The sequence below is a fragment of the Dendrobium catenatum genome, unplaced genomic scaffold, assembly GCF_001605985.2.
Source record: "Dendrobium catenatum unplaced genomic scaffold, ASM160598v2 fragScaff_scaffold_1636, whole genome shotgun sequence".
NCBI classification, from domain to species: domain Eukaryota; kingdom Viridiplantae; phylum Streptophyta; class Magnoliopsida; order Asparagales; family Orchidaceae; genus Dendrobium; species Dendrobium catenatum.
Window position 1 is genome coordinate 565,549 of NW_021320098.1, and position 21,163 is coordinate 586,711.

Consider the following 21,163-nt stretch of genomic DNA (forward strand, 5'->3'; position numbering starts at 1 on the left):
AGACCTCTGATTTTTTTTTTCTTTTTTCTGCTTTTGCTTCGGCACTCTCTATATGACTAAGGCTTCGTTTGATATTATTTTTTTACTGTTTCTTAAATCAATTTTTTTGTATAAAAATTTTAATTTTTATATAAAAAAACTGCTTTAAAAAATAATAAAAAATCATCTCCTAACATTATAGGCTAATTGCTAACTGAGAATTGCATGAAAATACCTAACAAAAAATAAAATAAAATAAAAATCGTAGGTCTGATCGGGTGGGTCCAACCGGTTTCAAAAAGCAGGGGATTTACAAATGATATATCGTGTTCGAAGCCTCCTTTCCTTGTTCACCTTCTCACCAGGGTCCTACTAAAGCCCAACAAAATGGTTTCCAACACTTCAAAGAAAGGAAAAAAAAATAAGCAACAGAACATACAAAGGAAGAGAACAAAGTAACCAGCTCGCTAATCCAATTTTATATCCTCTTACAGTACCTGATCATACACTTTATATCTTCATACATGTTTATAAATATATATCTCTATATAAATATAAGCAACACTAATGCCCCCCTCCTCCTACTCCACATTCCTTTATCTTCTGCTTTAAGGGGGGAGAGAAGCAGAGAAAGAAAAGACAGAGAAGGAAGAAGTTCAATATTTGCAGAAGAGATAAAAACAGTTACCGAGAGTAATATGGAGATGAGAGATGAAAAGCTTGGTTATGTTAATCACCTAATGCTTCTGCTTCAAGCTATGGTATTCCTACTTTGCATTGGGCTCCTCCTTTCCTTCTCTGCCGACGGTGGCAGCTTGATGGTGGTCCCGCCACCACGGAGTTCTCCGGTGAGACTTGAAAGTCCTCCGGTGGAGTCGAGTAGTGGACAGCACAATGCTCGCCTCGCCATGGACCTTATCTATGCCAGCAAGAGGAAAGTGCCGAAAGGTCCTGATCCCATTCATAACAGGTACTGATTGATATTCATTTTGATCATCACTTCCTAGTGGTTCATGCAACTATACTATTATTATTGGAATTTTTACATACATAACACCTAAAACTATTAAAAATATATATATTTAACACCTAAATTTTTATATTTGCTACATAGCCATGTGTATATTACTATATTTTTTCCTGTGTGTTATATTCCAAACAGTTTGAATTCAAATAGAGTAGCAAGACTATTCAAGAATTGTTCAGTTTGCATATTTGTTTTGTAGGAAAGCTTTTGATTTTCTAGTATATTTATATTTCATGAAGATGTATGGTAAGAAAAGAGCTCTATCACCAAGGAGATTCCTGGGGCTTGCCCTGTTAGCTTTATGGTTCAAAAATAAAGAGGAGGAGAGATGGTCTTCTCACTTTAGTCACCATTTACATATTCCAAGACCATGAGAAACCATAGAGATTTCTTAAAATCAAAGAAGCAACAATGTAAAATGCTAATTAGATGAGATTATGTGGGACCCAATTTTATATATATATATATAGAGAGAGAGAGAGAGAAAGAGAGAGAGAGAGAGAGAGAGATTAATCATACACCTTGTACTGATGCTTAGTAAGGCTAACCTGAATTTTCTATTATTTTTTTACTTTGCCGACTACTAACTCTGGTGATTCCTGATATAGTATGATTGTCGAATGTTGACAGGAGAGCTGGAAAGTCAGGGAGGTTGCCTGGACAGGCATAATGGCAGCAGCGGCAACAGTAATGATGATGATGAAGGACATTGGCCCTCATGGTTGCCAAATTATCTTGGATTTGGAAGCATGAATTGCCAATTGGGAAGTCTTTATACACTCTAACAGATGGTTAACTTAAGCTTCTTTCACACAAAAACACATTGAAGATTCTTGACAAAGATGGATTGAGCTTTTACAGTCACTTTAGTAGAGTATCTACTTTCAGTTTGAGCTTGAAAGAAATAAAGCACAGAGAGAGAAAGAGAGAGAAATGAAACTTTAGTTGTTGATTTAGCCTTGTAATAACTGGAGACTGAAGAAGAACTCTAAGAGAAAATCGAGATAAGTAACCATAGTGCTGTCAGTTTAATACTTGTCTGTCTTGTTATGTCTTCTTCGGTACTTGGTGCGCATCTCCTTCAAAGTAAAAGCAAACACTCCCACAAATTAAAGAGCCTTTAAATGTGTTTTAATCAACCCACACTTTACCTTTTTGTTCATCTTTAATATATCTTGCTTGCCTTCTCTTTCAACTTCTTTCTCACTTTGAGAGTACTTTGGATTCTAAGAGGAGAAAGAAGACGTGCGATTGAGATATTTCTTGTCATAAGGTGGCATTTTTCCTTTAAATAATAACAGGAATATAACACAAAGGAAGAAAAGTGGGAAAAAACATTTTAAAAAAAAGTTCTCTTTATTCCTCCTGTTGCTCCAGTTTTTTTTTTCCAAGGATGGCAATCTTACTTTATTCCTTCTTATTACCACATAGATAAGTATCAACGAAATGTTAAATCTCATGTTATAAAAAAACATCAAAATATGCATTGAGGACTGAACAAAATCTGTTTTCAAACCATTCCAAAAGAATTTGATTCAAATAATACCTGTTCCATCTCTATTAAGGGCCAGCAAAAATTTTAGCACTCAGTCACTGCTGAATTATATTACTCCTTGAATTTTCTAAGGATCTTAGACGAATCCATCTTGTCGCGGCCCACTTCTCACCTTCTATGACAGGGCAGCTTCTATGCACGCTTCTTGGATTTACTGTAGCATTGATGTGGTAGCTGAAGAACAGCAAAGCATCACCCTTTTTAGGTTTCACTGTAAACACAAGAAAGAGAAAGTGAAGAGTGAGATCAATAACAATAAAACAAGGGTGTATTAACCTTCCTCCATCAACTTTGGGCTTGCTAAGGAAGTGATTTCTTTATTTTCAAACATCCACTGTATCAATACAAGGTTTTGAAAATGAACATTCAAAATATTCACATCTTTTATTGGGCCATTACATCAAATTGAAAAAGATACATCTAATTAAAATGTTTCAAGGAGATTTGCTTCCATTGCATAAAGGCTTCATAGATCTCCCTATGAACCCTTCTTACTACACTTTTCTCTTTCTCTCTCTCTCTTTAAAGACATCATAAGATAACGGGTACTTAGTAAACTTGGACAAAAAGGGAAAAGGAGAGTGGTGGTTATTATTCTTCCTTGGATGATATTAGGGAGCGTTGCTAAAGGAGGAGAGTTAGGCCTGATATACTAGCAGTCAAATTATTCTCAACACAAAAGCTTAAGCTATGAGTAATCACTTATTTTTTTCTACAACATACTTTCCAATTATCTAATGTGAGACCATAACTAATGCTCTCATGTGTCTTAATTAATATACCTCTAATATTAGAGCTCTTTATATTGTCATCACCACCAAAAGAAAAGCCTTTCAATGTTATCGAGAATCAAGTATCAAAAGCCCACTCTACTATGTGGTCATATGCCCTTTCTCAACCATGATAAAAAAAATATTGAAGACCGTAGGAAGCACAAAAAGCATGAAATACTTGACCCTAGGCAAAATTAGTTCTCATACCACTTAACAGAGAGAATATAAAAAAAGGGGATCGAAGCTTAGACTAAAAAACTAACGGTTAAATCTTTATCAACTCAAGAACTTGAGCATTTTTTCAATCCAGGGATTGATCCATAATTTTAGAAAGTTACAAGGCTAACTTACATAATACTTTAGGGCAATGCATGCAATCCTAATGGTGTAGACACTTGGAAGGGGCTATTCACTGATAATAAAACACATTAAATAGCAAGAATTTAATTTGCTGATATCATAGAAAGATTCACTTAGACTCTTAGAAACAAAAAAAGGTTATATAATATCTTCAGATTTATCAAGTCCTTGAATCTGCAAATTAATCAAGCCCAATCATTGATGTTTAACATGTTACTACATTGCATGCTACCTGCAAAACCATTTCTTGCACACTCAGAGTAGGTTTCATCCTTTGGTTGAGTATTTGCTGCCTGAAAATGTTGAGAACAGCTCAAATAAATATTTCAGAAAATGTTAAGAATAGCTTCGATAAATATTTCAGAGTCAAAGACCACAAGTCAAGGAGTACAACTTCAGATTATTTACCTCAGCATATGGGAAAACTGTCTCCCCTCCTTTCCTAACATTTGACAGATACATCAGCACTGTGGCCATTCTATTTCCACCATTTTCTTGATTGAATTTGTCCACGAAGTAATCAGGATGTGTTTCATATTTCTGTCCACGCTCATAATGAAGAACATGAATGCCCTCACCATTTTCTGCTAACGAAAAGCTACTCTTAAAAACATGTAGAGAAAAATATCTTCCATAAGCTGCAGAGTTACCTTCAGGAAGAAAGGTCCATGTTGAAATCTTAAGTTCGATTCTCCTAATGACGGCATCCTTTAGGGAAAGAAAATCGATGTTAAACTTAAGAATCATAATTTCTATGATGCATTAGTATCATCTGTGGAATTGATTGGGTGAAGAACTTGAGGAATAGAATAGCCTTCAAGCAAGAAATAGTAGCACTCAAGGATCCAGTAGTTATGCATAACTATCTTCATAAATAAACTTATGAATTTAAGACTTTGGTTTAATTTTATGTTGAGGATTTTTAGCCTTCTCATCAAATAAAGATTAAATATTGAACGCATTAGACAATTTACATAGCATATGAACACTACTTAATAAGCATATGTCGAAAAACTTCAAAACATGCAACAGAACCAAAGATGTTATTATAGTTCATCACGATCAACGCGTTTGTCAATCATCAAGATCTCTACTGCAAAGAAAAAAGAAAAAAAATACTAAATTAATTAAACCGAGTAAATAGCATTAGCCTATTAGTCTTATCCCACTTATTTGGGGTTGATTTCATGAATTTTATTCTCCATTTGTTCTTGGCTATGATACACCGACACTTCTCCTCAAAAAGGCATGCAGTGTCCGACTTGTATCCGACACGATACTCGTCCGACATGCCTCCAACACGTGTCGCAAAACCGAAAATGTGCCCTGTTAGAAAAATATTAAATACAAATTGAGCACATGTGTCCAACATGCGTGTCTTAAATATTTTATGAATTTTTTTAAAATATAATTTATTGCATTTAAATATTATTTATTTAAAATATAAAAACTAAATTTCTTATTTCCTATCCAGAACACCAAATCAATCGCCCGCATTCAATAACTCATTCATCGAATATTCTCATTATCATTTCTCTTTGGCGGATCATGACTTTGGTTTCAGAATAATGTTCGATGACATCTCAACATTAACGTCTGACGTCATTACAACATCGACATTTCAAAATTATCTCAAGATCAAAGTCTAACATTGTCTTAACATTAATGCTTGACTCCAGCAATTTCTACACCCACAACTTAACAGCTCATCTTTGTCCTACATAGTCTTAACGTTGACGATCAATGCACTCTCAACATTGACGACAGACGCCCTCTTGACATCGACGTCCGATACTTACTACATAACATCGATGCCAGACTCTCGACAAAATTGTCGTCTCCTCTTTTGATGCTTCTTACATGACATTGAATTCCGACTCTTGACATCCTAATATTAATCATTTTAAGCACAAATTCTAATTAAATGATTTATTATTTCTAAATTATTTTTAATAGTATACTCATTCAAATTTTATACACTATTTTTAAATGTTAACCTCCATATAATATCCAAAATTGAATGAAACGAATGCATGCCGGCTGTAATCCATGGGATCCACGATATCTGCCTGAAATCCCGACTGAAATCTCGAAATCCTGCTCAAATCTCGCTAAAATACTGTAGATGCGGCATCGTTCACGTCTGTCTCCGCGATTCCTGCAGGGATTCCGTCGAAGAGTACTCATTTTGCGTCGTTAAATAGGAGCCGAAGGCTCTGCTTCTCTGCTTGCGAATTCCACTCTCAACGACCGAACCCCTCTGCTCTCGACTCCAGCTTCCCGATCTACCTCATCCCGCCGAACTCCTCCATCTGCCTGTGCCGACCTCCCGTCGGTAGAGAGAGAGAGAGAGAGAGAGAGAGAGAGAGAGAGAGAGAGAGAGAGGTAAAGAGAGAGTGAGAGGAAGAAAGACATACCTAGCCGAAGACTCCCACGCCTATAGCTCCGACCGAACCTCTTCCTCCCTCCGTTAAAACCCGAACTCCTCAAGCCCTAGCCGCATCCTTCAGCTCCACTGCCTCCTTCCGACGTCGCTCCTTCCTGTTTAAATCGGAGGTTACAACATTTTGATCGGAAGAAGCACGGCTGGAGCTCGCTGGCCGTGAAGGTAACATCTCCCATTCGCGCGCTTCTTCAGCCGATCCAGAGAGGGAGGATGAGAGGGATTTATATTATATTTATTATTATTTATTATACTTAATGATTAATTTTAATTAAGTATTATTAATTATAATTAATTTTTTTTCTTATGTTTATAATTAATTACTAATTATGACTAATTAATTATTATTAATCAATTATTAATTATAATTTATTATTAATTAGTTATAATTATTAATTATAATTAATTATTAATTAATTATAATCAAGGAGCATGAGCCAAAACTTGGGCACCACATGAAGCTTAATGCAAGAGAATTTGAGCTCAATTATGGAATGAGGGCTTTAACTTAGCAAATACTCCATCATATCAATATAAATGCTAGAGATTGAATGAAGAAATGTATCATATCTATAAATGATCAAAGAGGTTCATGGAAGGGACAACAATCATACTATTAATGCCAGCCATCCTATGAAACATATGCGTGTCATCTACACATTTGGAAGGAATATCCAACAGATGTGATTCACCTACAAGTATAAATCAAGGAACCTGTAATATAGTGGCCCTTCCATGGTCAGTGCAAGTTAGCATGCAAGCTGTGATCTACTCCTAAGGGGGTTAAAAGATTTGTAATGCTAATGTGACTCAAACAATAGAATCGCAAGTTTGGTGAATATAAAGAGATGTAATAATGCTTATGCCATCTACAAGCAAATATTGGCTCTATACAATCAATACTATTTGATTGAAAATGAATACACCAGCTTTTCCCACAACAGAGTCTGATGAAGGAATCCCCCGCTAATTCCTATACGAGTTCTAGAAAGAGAACCAAATCAAATCATTATAGAATGAGTGAATTTCAATTCAACCAAATGTTTTAACTTTAACCTGGACAAGATTATTGAGGCTTGCAAGCCTCTTGATGAACAATGGTCGCGCATCCAACATATCTTCTACATACAAGTACTGAAGTACTACGACAAATTCAAGCTTCTATAAGCTACAGTAGAAGACCCACTGTGTGCCCATTACAACATTCACAAGCAAAAGTGCTAAAAGGAATTCAACAAATGTAAGCATCTACAACTAAGGTAGGAGATTAGTTAGTGCACTATAACCAACAAATAGTGCACAATAGTCTACCTGTACGAAGCAGTGAATAACTCTATTCAGAAGCTGCTACGCCACGCCACCAGATCTGCAACCTCCGTACAAGCAGACAGAAGGCGTCTACAAGCACTTTCAAAATATCCCCGCACGTGCACAATAGTTTGTATACACATAGGCACACTAAAAGGGGTAAATGTAATCAAATACCCGCATGGACCCCAACGAGTGTGTTATTGGTATACACGTGACGTCTAGGGATGTTGCGCGGGTCAACAAGTGAATTCAAATTCGAACCCGATCCTTCTATACGGATCAATAGGAGTCGACAGGGTTCGAACCATTAAGCAAATATATGGCTGTGGCGACCAGAATATTTGTTTTAATACATTCATATTAGGCCTTCAAAGCCTAAAATTAAAAGAATTCACTCTCAAAGCCATAAAGCCTACGAAACCCAATCCTCTGTTGACAGCCAGACAGAGTCGACAAGGTTCAAGCTTTAAATGGAAATAACCCCTAACACACTGATGATGGCCGTGTTGAATGTTTATCTCAACCAAAGGGGTTCACAAATATTTTCAAATGCCTCCCAAATGTCCATTCCTAACATAAAAAAACCAAAAAAAAAAACCCAAAATAAAAAAATATTTAAAATTGAAATAAATCCATCCACCCACTTAAAGCTAAATCCATCCACCCTCCGCAACAGTTTGCCGAGGTGGACAAATTTAAAACTACTTCAGCTCACAAAGAGTCAAATGCCTAGTCGAAAATATTACTATGATCCATTCTCAAAAAGCCTTTTGCTAGTAAGGACGTGGTACGTGTCCTCTAACCGGCGGTTTTGCCGCCAAATGGCACCGCAGGATAAACGGTTATGACCCGGGGCCCTCTGAACCGAGTGATTTTGCCGCTAAATGACACCACGAAATACCGGTTATGGTCAGCGCCAATACGCTCCTTATTGGCATCAAATCTTTGAGAAATGAATCAATAGGATATGATCGATAGGGCACAAAGCCCTCTGTAAGCTAAGGTGGATTCAAATTTGTCCCCTTAGACAAACATTCACCCCCGGTCTACAAGGTTTCCTTGGACGAAGCAACCCATGGCTGCCGACAAGGATCCTTCTGTCAGGTTGGGTCGACTACCTCCTCTGACTAAGTAGACCAAGGACTACGATGGCCCGGGATGACGGAACCATGGGATCTTGATCGGGTCTATCATCCATTCTCCCACCATCCACTTTAAATGCTAGTGGTGAAATTTCCTATTTTAAATATCAAACTTTTCAAACATTTCCAAATATCCAAATCCAAATCCAATTTCCAAATCCAATCTATGATGTTACTATATGTCAGATAAAACGTATCCTTTATACGTATCTGATTGACGACTAGCCTTAATCGAAAGTTCTCTTTCATGATCGGGAGGGATAATTAACTATAGGGGCTTGCGCCTATAGGAAACCAGAACTCATATCATAAAGTCCTCACAAAATGAGGACGAAATCTCTGGGTAGTGTCTTATCTACAAACCCATCTGCCTTCCAAAATTTACCTCGGAACTTATTCAAACTCCCTCGCCGAAAGAAAAGAGCGAGCAGAGGCCGGGGACAAATTTTCGGAGCCCACATTAAAATATAAAAATTATAATACAGTGTCCAACCATCCGTGTCATATATTTTCAATAATTGGCATATCTTGTGTCCGTGTCATGTCATATCCATGTCGCCGTATCCACGTCTGTGCATCACAGGTTCTTGGTTAACATTACATGAGTATTGAGTAGTTAAGACTTTTATAATTTTATTTTCACAACTTCTATTCATGCTATCATTGGTTTTTCATTTCTTCTAACCCCTTTGGTAGTACTTTTATCTACCATTCTTATTGATACATGGTCTTCCCTTCATTGGACATGCGCAAACCACCTAATTCTATTTTCCACCATCTTATCTTCAAAGTTGCAACATCCATCACCACTTATATTAAATCAAGTGAATAGATAACCTTTTGATTGGAAGTTCAAAATCAAATAATAAAAAAATATGTTCTCCCAACACATTATCTCCAATTAAAAAACATTTAGGAAGTCCCAGTGGAATTACTTCTGTCAAATACAACCAATATACTGTCAATATTAGCAAAACCTTACAAGGATAGAAGCCCATATCATTCTTTTTTTCTCTCATTATAAAATGCTACTTGAAGTCCTGTGGTGAGCCAATATTTGATGGCCAAAACACTTTAAAATGTAAAAATCATGATTAAACGTAACAAATGAAGTAATTAAAAGAAAGCCATCACTTCATAAACTTGACTTTTAACAGAAGCAACCCATGCTTTCTACTTTCAAGAAATGAAAGCATTATAAATCAAACTTTTATGAGAAACTTTAATAAATCTCTTTTTAGTTGTTTTTTTAAGAAGTGCAATAATTAAAAATTTTGTAAATAAGGACAACAACTTAACTTATTTTGCTAGCAGCGATAATTTAATTCTGGCATACATGCCAAGATATCTTGGAACCATAAAAAACTTGACATGCATGCTTATGCTTCTTGAAACCATTTAATACTGGTAGAATTTGTTCTTAAATTATTTGAATTTGTAATGAAACCGTGATATACAAATTGGAGATTACTACATTGAAATACACAAGTGAAAATAAGAAAACACTCTTACTCATTAACATAAATTTTTAGATTGATGGGTGTTAATCTACTAGTTTATTGAGCTCATTTTAGGCCGACTATACTCCACGTAGGGGTGTAAACGAGTCAAGTCAAGTCGAGTTTAGGCCATATCGAGCTCGAGCTCGTCCAACTGTAAACGAGCTCGAGCATGCTCAAGAGCCATGGGCGGGATTTTTAAAATTTAAGCTGAATTTTTAAAACTTAGGTCGGATTCTTAAAACTTAAGCCGGATTTTTAAAACTTAGGTGAGATTTAGAAAAAAAATAAGTAATGTTTAACATTTAAATAAAAACTATTTATTTTTAAAAATATTTAAATTTAATAAATAAAATAAAATTATTTTTTTATTATTCGAGCCGGCTCACAAGCTCACGAACCGAGCCGACTCAAGCTCGAACTCGAGCTCATTTAGTAGCCGACCCACAAGCTCACGAGCCAAGCCGACTCAAGCTCGAACTCGAGCTCGCATACTACACGAGCTCGAGTTTGAGCTCGAGCTCTCGTGAGCTCCATAAGCTCGGGTCTCAAGCTCATAAACAAGTCGAGTCGGCTCACTTACACCTATCACTTATAACATACTCTAGTTGGAATACCAGACTTTTGATTTAAGAGGATTTCAAGAAACCCATACACGAATGCCAATGCTAATTGTTCTTGGTTACAAAATATGATAAATTATTATCCCAGGTTACAAAATTTAAAAATTATTTTTATTTGTTCATAAAATGAGCAAATCTTTTAAAAAAAATTACAAACTTTTATAAAGAGTTACCACAGTTCTTAGGCATAGGAAAGGAACTTTACCTGACGCTTACGGAAGAAATACCCTGAGCTTGTTCGGGCATCATTCAATATAGCATTTCCAGAATCCAGACTGTCTATCGGCTACCATGGACCTCTCCAGCTTACCCTTTGCCTACACCAAACACAGCGTTCGGATCAAAGTAAAAAACGCTTATTTTCCCCTCTCTCCATCATTCAGAAGAAATTCAACTATTAGATCTTACCAGAGAAATCAGATGGCCGCATTCCTTTTCCGAGAGAAATCCCTTGTAAAGAAACGCCCTGCTATCAAAAGTCATATTAGCGAGTAATTAAAGATACGAGAAAAGAAGAAGCCATTCATTTTGCTAAAAAAAATAAGAAAAAAAAAATGATTAGGGTTTTCGTGCCTTGGACTCCAAGAGAGTTGGGTAACACGAGAGGGATCGTAGATGAAATGATTATCCTCCGCCTTTCTTCGAGAGACTCCGAAGCGGAGGGAGTGCGAACACATGAAGAAGAGGAAAAAGAGGAGCGAAAGAAAATCGATGCGTAGATAGAGAGAAGCCATGTTCGGAGTTGAGAGCCTGCTGGAAGAGGCTTCCAGAGAATAAAAGGAGGTGAAAGACGAAGAGAGCAGTATGGTTGTATGAAATCATCGAGAAACCACGGCGCCCGCCGGAACCCGGGAGCTCTTGCGTTGGTATTGACTTGAAGAAGAAATGGCTATTTTCCTATGGAATTCGAATCTATGTACTCAAACAGCTCGTAAGGTTAGGTTGCTGACAAAATATTATTTGGTTGGACCGTTGCATTTGAATTTCTAAACGGTCGGATTCGTATGGGTTCAACTTCAAGCAATTCGATGATGTTGCATGTTGATAATTTTTTGGGAAATTTACATATATCGCTCCATAACATCCTATTTATATATCTAACATTTAAAATTTTAATATTACATATATATTTTAATATCAAATATGTTACTCATATTTCATTTCTACCACTCATATTTTATATAAAAATGAACTATGAATAGTATGTATGTAATATTAAAGTTTTAAGTGTTAAATATGTAAATAGAATAATATAGAGTGATGTGTATATAAATCTCTCTAATTTTCTTTTTGCATAAATGAACAATTTCCTTCAAAACTATTACTATCATCATATGCTCGCTTAAGGCAGATTTAATAGAGGCATTAACCCCCCCCCCCAAACCCCCAATTAGATAATTAAAAAAAAATTGAAATAATTAATTTACGAGCTCATTAAAAAATTAAAGTTTTTACAACAATTAAAAAAATATTAATTCTACGTTTAAAATAATCCATTTTTTTCTACTATTAAAAAAAAATCTAGCTCCCTCAATATTCTTAAGAAAATGTGAAGCTTTTAAAATAAAAATTTTCACTCAAAAACAAATCAAGAAGATTTAAAAAAATAAGAAAATAAAAACTCCTAAAACAAAATTCAAGATTCATTCTGATGATTTAGGGTTTAAATATGCTTACATGTTACATCAAAATTTGACGAATAAGTACGAATAAAATTAAAGAGACAGAAAAAGATGCAAAAAATATATAGCTAAATGATTGTTGTAAAATGAATAGATTTAGCTGACTTAACAGTTATCTAATGCTTAGCTTTTGATGAGCTTCAAATGAAGGACCAGATCTTAGGCAATTTTAATTGAATAGCTCTCTGGATGACTTAAAGCTTCTTTACTGAGTTGACTCAAATGAACTGTAACAGGAGTGAATCCAATTCATAATATCGATACGATTTGACTAACCCACCCAAGATGTTATTGGTTGTAAAGATGGCATTCACAATAAGATGGGGGGCTATATACATTAGGGTTTGATTGGATTCACATAAGTTTGTCAATGGCATCGGCATTTTGCCGATGGAAGCATTGATAGAAAAGAAGATCAAGAATATCAACATGGGTAGGGGTGTCAATTTCGGGTCACGGGTCGGGTTCAGGTCGAACCCGGAACTGACCCGAGTTCAAACGTGTCGACCCTAACCTGACCCGGGTAGACAAACGGGTCGGAAATCCGAACCCAGACCCGACCTGGCGGGTTGCCGGGTTGACCCGACCCAATCCGGTTTTGGGTTCTGCCGGTGCCGGAAGGTCGGAAAGGCGGCGGGCAGACGGCGGGCAAGGGGGCGGACGCGACACGCGAGGGCTTGAGCGGGCGGGGGCAGCAGCGTGGTGCAGCAAGCGAGAATCCAAGATTTTTAAATTAAACGGGTTTTCGGTTTGACCCTGCAACCCGCCGGGTCAACCAGAACACAACCCGTTTTTTCAAACGAGTCGAATATGGGAACCCAAACTCAACCCGTTTTGAAATCGGGTCAGGTCCAACCTTGATTTTTCGGGTCGGGTTCGGGTCAGGTTTTCGTGTCGTGTCAAATATTGACACCCCTAAACATGGGCATGGGCGAATCCACCTTAAGCATGGAGGAATTTTATTATATGATTCTTTAAGTAATTTGTCCTCAATGTATTTTTTAATCTTTATTACAAAAGTTTTTAGGTAATTGCCCCCTAAAAGTTTTAAAATATTATGGTATTTAGGCAATTGCCCCAACATTATTAAACATATTGTGTAGAGATGTTATTATTAGAGAACGATAAACCAAATACAATAAAAAGTAGTAAAGAGAATCTAAAAATATCCTTACAATCAAAATTTATTATGGGGGCGCTGCCACTGGAATCCCCCGCTAGGAGGTGCTGCCCCCTTGGACCCCCGACATATATGTAAAGTATACAATAATGAACAAATATGGGTCAAGAGGCAACGCCCTCGGAACACATTTTGGTTGTAGGGATATCTATGAAAAAAAAAAAACTCTACACTTTTGCTGATAAATTTGTCCCCCTTGAAAATTAATGTTGAATCCGCCGGTGAACATGGGGGAGTAAACCTATATTCTTCTTGGTAGGAAGATGTCCAAATGACTACAATATCTCAATCAAATCTCTCTTTTGTAAAAAGGGTAAGGATTATTAGCCCCCTCAACAAGCCTTTGCAATTAGTATTTCATAGGCTCTAAATGACAAACATTGCTAAAAGTGCAGTTTATACCACATAATGTCAAGCAACATATTGAAATGAAAATGGCTTCCTCAAATCCGCGTCTAGAATAAGTTACAGTTAAATGTCACAAGCCATATAGGTATGCACTTGTCTGCATAAATCTTTCAAACATCAACAGAAAAATTGAAAGAATCAACATCTGCAAGCATAGCAGCACTTGCAGATAAGCAATTCCTTGAAGCATACCGTGTAGATAATTTGATATTGTCTTTGGAGCTTCTTTCACTCAGTCCAAGCTTGCTATTCTCTACATTTTCATATAAGGGGTAGGCCTTATTTTATCCATTTTGTAGGAGCCACTCCACCTCCCCTTCAATTGGACAATTTCCATGTAAGTTGTTTAGGCCTTTCCTTTCTTTTGGAGCAGGAAAGATTGCCCGTTCTTTGGCTTCACTGCAACCAATTGTAAGTGTATGAGAGTTATCACAGATACAGCAAGTTCTTTAAATAACGTTAAGTGCATGAGAATTGTTCTATTTTTATGAGAAAAAGTCCAAAATAATTTCCAGACTATGTGGTTGTGACCAATTTAATATAGAATGTCATATTTATTTAATTTAGTCTCTCAAATATATAAAAAATTATCTCAAATGATAATGATCTCTCAAATAAAAATGGATGAAAATTAGAACATAAAAGTGATCTCAATTTAGTGTATGAGGGTCTATTTGAGATCAATTATGTATAGTTAATAGATCACATTGAAGAAATATAATGCTTTTAGACTAAGGCTTCGTTTGGGACGGCTTTCTTATTGTTTTCTAAAACAACTTTCTAGCATAAAAAATTTTAATTAAAAAAACTTTTTAACTAAAAAGCGATTTTAGAAAGGATTAAGAAAACCGTCCCAAATGAAGCCTAATTGACCAATATGAATAACCGAGAAAATATTTTGGGTTTTTTGGTTTGTCCACTTTTTTTTCATGTGTTTAACTTACCTAAAACTAATTTTTATTAATATGTAAATTATAATTAGAAAATCATCAATTTCCAAATGCATTCTTTATGACTTCATAAGCATATGAACTGACTTGTGTAGCAGTCTATATTTCTATGTAAGATGACCAAGATTTTATTTTATAAGAGAAAGCATGAAGCCGGTTTAATCTCCCCTGCCTCTCCTTATTTTGCTCTTTTGTATGGTTTACGCTGTTTTTCCTTGTCACTTCTACTCATAAATAAGGAAAATGTACAATCTCATTTGATGTGCATTCTGACTGATCAGGTCAGCCATCTCATGTCTTTGATTGCGCTTTCACACTAAATCAAGATTTTAAGGATCTAGATTGTGAAATTCTGTTTATTGAAGTTTGGATTTTAAAGGACTAACCCTTATAAGTGTTGACTAAAGAAAGCTGCCATTTGTTACACATAAGACTTACTTTCTTGCGCGGTGGCCAAGGGATTTTTGAGGGGAAAATGAGAGTATAAAGATGGTTAAAAGGATAAATAACAAGAAATATAATTTTTGCATGTAGGAAATCAAACAAGGAAAACAAGGATTGATCTCGATCACCTAAGCTTGTCCTATCTAGTGCACAAAATAAGTTAGGCAGAGGAGATGAGATTTTATATATGGAACACCACAAGAGGGAGAGAAATAAGAGGACAAAGCCTAATTACAAAGATCTACTATTTCTCAGAAAATTACAATCCACCGGAGGACAGTATAAGGGACATTGATATAACATACCTCTTGAGCAGTAAGAAAAAGGACTCTCGAGAGCACCAAGATTAATCCTCCCATGCTTGGGTTGTAAGTGCATTATAAGCATGTGAAGCCATGGCCGACAAAATCCACGGATAATGTAAATAACAGTATACCAAGGTAGCATCAGCATAGATTGTGTTGCTTGTCGTAATCTTTAAACCTATAAAAATCTTACAAGAGAAGGCTACAGCATAGGCATTACGGTCAAGGGCTGTAATACAAGTCTTACGGGTGAGGGATACGACATAAATCTAACATAATGAAGTGTGCAAAAGAATTTCTGTTATCTTAAGACCTAGAAAAATCTCCCAAAATGAATATGGAGTTATTTAATTTTCACAAACGACATTATGATCTTCATTTAGAATATTCATCATGATTACTAACAAAGAATGGTGGAGATCACATCCTCTCATGATCAAGTCGAGATCAAGCGATGTCGCACCTAAGCTGACCAAACCGTCTCATACAAATCAGTGACTTGGGTAGTCTGACAATGTTTAGTCAATAGAGATCAAGTGGCAACTGCTACAACAATGTCTTTGATCGATAGTACGAATATATGAAATCACAAATCTTGATTCTGCAAATGCATCAATTGAAACCAATGGATATTTTAATGGTTGGATTAACATGAGTAATTTCAAGAAGGGTTGTCACTTGTTAATTGAAGTTGTTAGAAAACTATGGTAACATCTTGAGGAGGGTTGGGAGATGGGTCTAAAACAATAACAACAAGTCTTTATTCTACTATGTGGGATCGACTACATGAATCTTTTTTTTCATTGTGTCAAATTAAGAGTCAAATTCTCATTTAAATCTAATAAAGAAAGGTCATTTCTATATTTTCTAACCAAGTTTTTTTAGGTCTACTTCTACCTTTTCTTAACATAAGTCAAATCTAATACATCTACTTTCCAAACCGGGTCATTAGAAGGCCGCCGTTTTATGTGACCAAACCATCTAAAGAAGATTCTCTCTAATCTTATCTTCCACTGGAGCTACTTCAACATTTTCACATATATTGCTCATTTTGTATCCTGTCTTTAAGAGTAAAACCACTCATCCACCTAAGTATCCTCATCTTTGCAACACATAACTTAATATTATGCTTCACTTTTAATGGATAACATTTTGCACCATAAAGCATTGTAAGTCTCACCATCTTATAGAATTTTTCCTTAAATTTGAGGGGGACCTTCCTATCACACAACAAGCCTGATGCATTCCTACACTTCAACCATCCAACTTAAATTCTACTAAAAATATCCCATCGAAAGTTGCACTAGACAAAAAACAATATCCCATATCTCTCATAATGAGTTGCATAGGGGAAAGATCATGCATAGGCAATAATAGGTTTTTGGCATCCAAGCCATGTCGAATCTAACAGGGAAATGTAGAATTCGACAACCCCTTAACATCTATAGTGACAATGGCAGCAAGAAGGCTATTGCCCTCATATGACAGTGTATCTTACAGAATGGAAAGGGAAGCATGGCTAATTCAATCAATCCAATTCATCTCAAAACAAGCTACTTTGAGCCCATTCAATAGTTTAGGGGCCTTTAAACCACAATTCAGCGATATAAATACTCAATGTTATGTGTAATGCCTTATATGATAATTTTTGTATTATTTTGAGCTTTTTTAAACATGTCGAAGTAAAACTTCGTATCAAATTAGTTCCTTAGAGTCGATCTAAACTAGTGCCTCATTAAAATTTGCAATAGAAGGGGAATCACAATCCTATTTTTGGACACCTAAACTTGCAAGCCCAAAAATATCCCTAATAACTAGTACACTTGCTCTACAAAATTATAATATAAGAAAATTTTCAAAACATGATCACTCCATGAATATCAACATAGATACTCACTTGAGGCTATGAACTAAATCATTATGGGAATTGCAGAAATATATCAAGCTTTGCCATCAAAGTTTTAAGTGAAAGATATCTAGAAGGTTGTGCTTTACTAAATCACAAATTTGTAAAGATGTTGCCAAAGAAATGCATAATGATGACATGCAAGGCGTAAACCCATGCTCAAAGAGCAGCCAATACAGTCATAGAAAGGTGCATACGACACAAACAACTAAGGAGTGGGAATTGAAGTCTTACCCGTAAAGTAAGCTAAGGAGCAGAAAATGAAGCCAAAGAAAAGGTGCAGGCAACAAAGTTTGGCTAATAAGTGGGTGATGAAGCTTTATATTTGGTGTAATTGTCACTTGTCCGAGAAGCCAATATCAGTTTAAGGCTTGATAGCACATGTTGATAATCATATTTTATATTTAAATTCTAAATCTTGAAACCCTAAACAAAATAGTTAATCAAGATTCAGAAAGAATTAGCTAATATCATACCCAAAAAAAATTTAGGATCTAAACCCTCATAAAATTTAATAATCCAAATTTCTAAGAGGTTAGGGAGTGAGTTAAAGGGGAATCAAAGTTTGCCTCTACTGATGTCAAACTCTTTGTCAACCTAAAACTTCAACCTATAGATCAGAGCTAACCATTTGTTATTTCAGAACCAAAATACTTTTCAACTATTCAATATAAGGCCAAACACAATAGTATCATATGTTTAAACTTAGAATTTATCGGTTACTATCCAATCTAGGGGTTTGGATCCTCTACAAATATAGAGAGGCAATTCACTAATCTTAGTTGAACGGTTGGGATTGAATCCATTTTACTTCTTCAAAACCGTTCTAATGTTAATGAAGTTAAAAACATGCATTAAAAGTGAATTTGCAGCTTGAATGATGAATTACACATCTATAATTATTAATTTATTATGGTAAGTATAGAGAATTTGCACCCTGACTTAAATACTCGCAGACATCCAGCAAAGCACATTTCGCCCATTCATGCCTTATCTACAACAAGGTAAAGTAAGATAGCATACCAAGATTAAAAAAGGGATAGCATACCAAGAAAGGAAAACATTCAACTCCAGCTCGCTTCTTTCCAATCATGGCTATAATATCTTCCTCGCCCTCAAATAGTAATACATGATAAAGAAGGCAGCAGCGGCGCCGACCAAAATCCCGGCCGTCGTCAGCCAAAAGGCAAAGACATGCTCCTCCAAGTACGATTTCAAATTCATCCCAAAAATACCCGCCACAAGCGCACCGACGGCAACGCAGAAAGTCCCCACCTGGAGCAACAGCTCCACCCTGCTCACCTCTAACCTCCTCGAGCTCAAATTAACTGCAATCGAATCCTCCATCTCCCTTGCGGAATCCAGTAACCGCTCAGCCTGCCCGTGACAGGACTCACATCGCTGCAGATAGTTCTCAAGCAGCATCTCGATCTCCTCCTCCTCCTCCTCGGCCACCTGCCTCTCTACCGCTGCCTCGCACTCGATCCTGCCCTCCTCCCCTCTGCGTAGCACGCATCCGGTCCTTCCCATTAGGCAGATGCGGCGGATCTCCTGCGGATCCTCGAGCAGATCGAGCAGCATCTGCTTCAGCGCGCCGGCGCGGGATCCGAGCTCGACAAGGGTCTGCTTGCTGAGTCGGAGCTCCTCGAGGACGTCAGCAGTGAGTCGGTTGGGCAATAGGTCAAGCAGCTCGGCTACGCGAGGCTCCACGGCCAGGAGGCACTGCTCGAGACGCTGGATCCGGGAGATCAGGGCGGCCTCGATGACCTCGACCTCGAAGGGCATGGCGGCGCCGGAGAGGCGAGGGAGTAGGAAGCGGAGGAAGGCAGAGGCGCCGCGGCGGTGATGGTCAAATAGGAAGACGCGATCGGGCATGGCGATGGCACGGAGGGAGCCGAAATTGAGGAGAAGGGCGTGGTCGCGGACAAGTAGAGAAGGGGAAGAGTTGATGAGAAAGAGGGAGGGATCCACGCTGCGTAGGTCGCGGAGGCGGAGGCCGCTGGATTTCAGGAGCTGCCGGCGGCTGACGGATTTTGGGGAGGCAGCGCCGTCAGGCAAGACTTCGAGCACTTGATAGAACTGCTCGCGGACGCCAACGGAGAGAGGAGGGGCTGAGGGGGCGGAGTCTACGAGGTTAGAGCGGGGAGGAGGGAGAAGTAGAGTGTTGAGGGATTTGTGAGGGGAAGTAGAAAGAAAGCGGGGGAGGGGAACGAGGATGAAGGGGGAGGACGGGAGGAAAGAAGCCATTGGTGTGGCCGTAGAGGAGGTGGCAGTGGCATTAAGGGATTGAGAAGGAGTGGATTAGGGTCACCGGCGAGAGGAAGAGAGGGGCTGAGGAGGTCGGCATTGGAACGGTAGAGGGGTGTGATCTGGGAAGTGGTGGTTTGGTGTGTGGTTGAGCAGCATGGCCTATCTTGGTTAGACCGCAATCTTCAGTACTATTTCCTCCCAAAGATGTTTAGGATTGATAAAATTAAATTTTTTGGGAAATTGACAAAGATGTTTAGGATTGATAAAATTAGAGCAAAAAAAATTTTACGGGAGCTAAAATACTCAAAATATTCTAAAATATCCCCTCTAAATATTTAATATTTTTTTAGGGTGGCATTTGCCCACCCTAAGCACATGGGGGATCTGCCCATGCCTACTTGCAATTATTTTTATGATGAATCTCAAAAAAAAAAAAACTCTAGTAAATTTTGAATCATATATATAATCACCTAATGAACTTCTATTTCCTAAGCAAAGTCATAATGTCAAAAAGACAATAAAGGCCTATAAACATACAAACTCTCACAATTATCCAAGAAGTGTGTTTTATATATACTATGGGGATTCAATTCAACCTTTTCAGCAAAGTTTAATTTGATTTGACTTTTTTTATCGTAGGTTAACTTCATAAAATAACACTACAGTCTAATAAAATATATATGATGGCTCAAAAAGATTTACACCAAATAAACTTCAAAAGCTTTCTTCTCTGTTTCAAGTACTCTAAAGTTTTTCATGAATATAAGAAATCTTCAGAGCATAGGCGATCACCTCATGATTTTTATTAAATTTCTTCAACATGAGATCATAAGACCTTCTTGGATGAACGAAAAGATCAACATTGAATAAACTATCTTTATTCATGTGCCTATTAATAAAATGTAATTTATCTTGAAGAATTATAATGCTGAAAATATTAATAATCTTCAACATTTTCTGATCTCCAATGTGAAATAGAATATGAAATTTAATCAATCTATCCTATTTGTTATGAAAGTTTTATTCACTTTTAACAAATATTTTTGTAAACTATTTATTTGCTAGATCTCTTGTCTAAAAATCAACCATTTTCTCCTTCAAGAAATCTAACCTTATGTATTGCATGTGAATTTGCATATCCAAGATAAATATCTAGGTTTAGCATTGCTCCACACTCTATGAAGAAGATTATTAATTATACAATGATTATCATAATTGTGCAAACACAAGACATGATAACTTAGCATGTTATAAAGATCATGATCAATTCTGAGGTTTGGGGCAAAGAATATGCTCGTTCATTTCTTCTAGGAAATGACATGAAAT

General features: G+C 36.9%; 2 protein-coding genes and 1 pseudogene across 3 annotated transcripts; 1 reads left to right on the forward strand and 2 right to left on the reverse strand.

Moving 5' to 3' along the window:
• The first annotated feature begins 480 nt into the window (after window positions 1-480).
• On the forward strand, window positions 481-2,040 carry LOC110109525. The gene is made up of 2 exons (XM_020840624.2): window positions 481-949; window positions 1,637-2,040. Exons 1-2 carry the CDS (start codon window positions 504-506, stop codon window positions 1,674-1,676), a joined length of 486 nt encoding a protein of 161 aa, XP_020696283.1. The 5' UTR covers window positions 481-503; the 3' UTR covers window positions 1,677-2,040.
• Window positions 2,041-2,353: 313 nt separating this feature from the next.
• On the reverse strand, window positions 2,354-15,735 carry LOC110109526 (annotated as a pseudogene).
• LOC110109524 (magnesium transporter MRS2-11, chloroplastic) lies at window positions 13,930-20,043 on the reverse strand. 2 transcript variants are annotated; one of them, XR_002304583.2, is made up of 3 exons: window positions 18,636-20,043; window positions 15,682-15,736; window positions 13,930-14,381 (listed from the first exon to the last, which is right to left on the reverse strand). XR_002304583.2 is itself a non-coding variant. In XM_020840623.2 (2 exons), exon 1 carries the CDS (start codon window positions 19,832-19,834, stop codon window positions 18,683-18,685), a length of 1,152 nt encoding a protein of 383 aa, XP_020696282.1. In that variant the 5' UTR covers window positions 19,835-20,041; the 3' UTR covers window positions 13,930-14,381; window positions 18,636-18,682. The 2 variants fall into 2 exon arrangements, 1 of the variants encoding a protein (XP_020696282.1); XM_020840623.2 differs by lacking the exon at window positions 15,682-15,736 and having other exon boundaries at window positions 18,636-20,041.
• Between the last annotated feature and the right edge of the window lie 1,120 nt (window positions 20,044-21,163).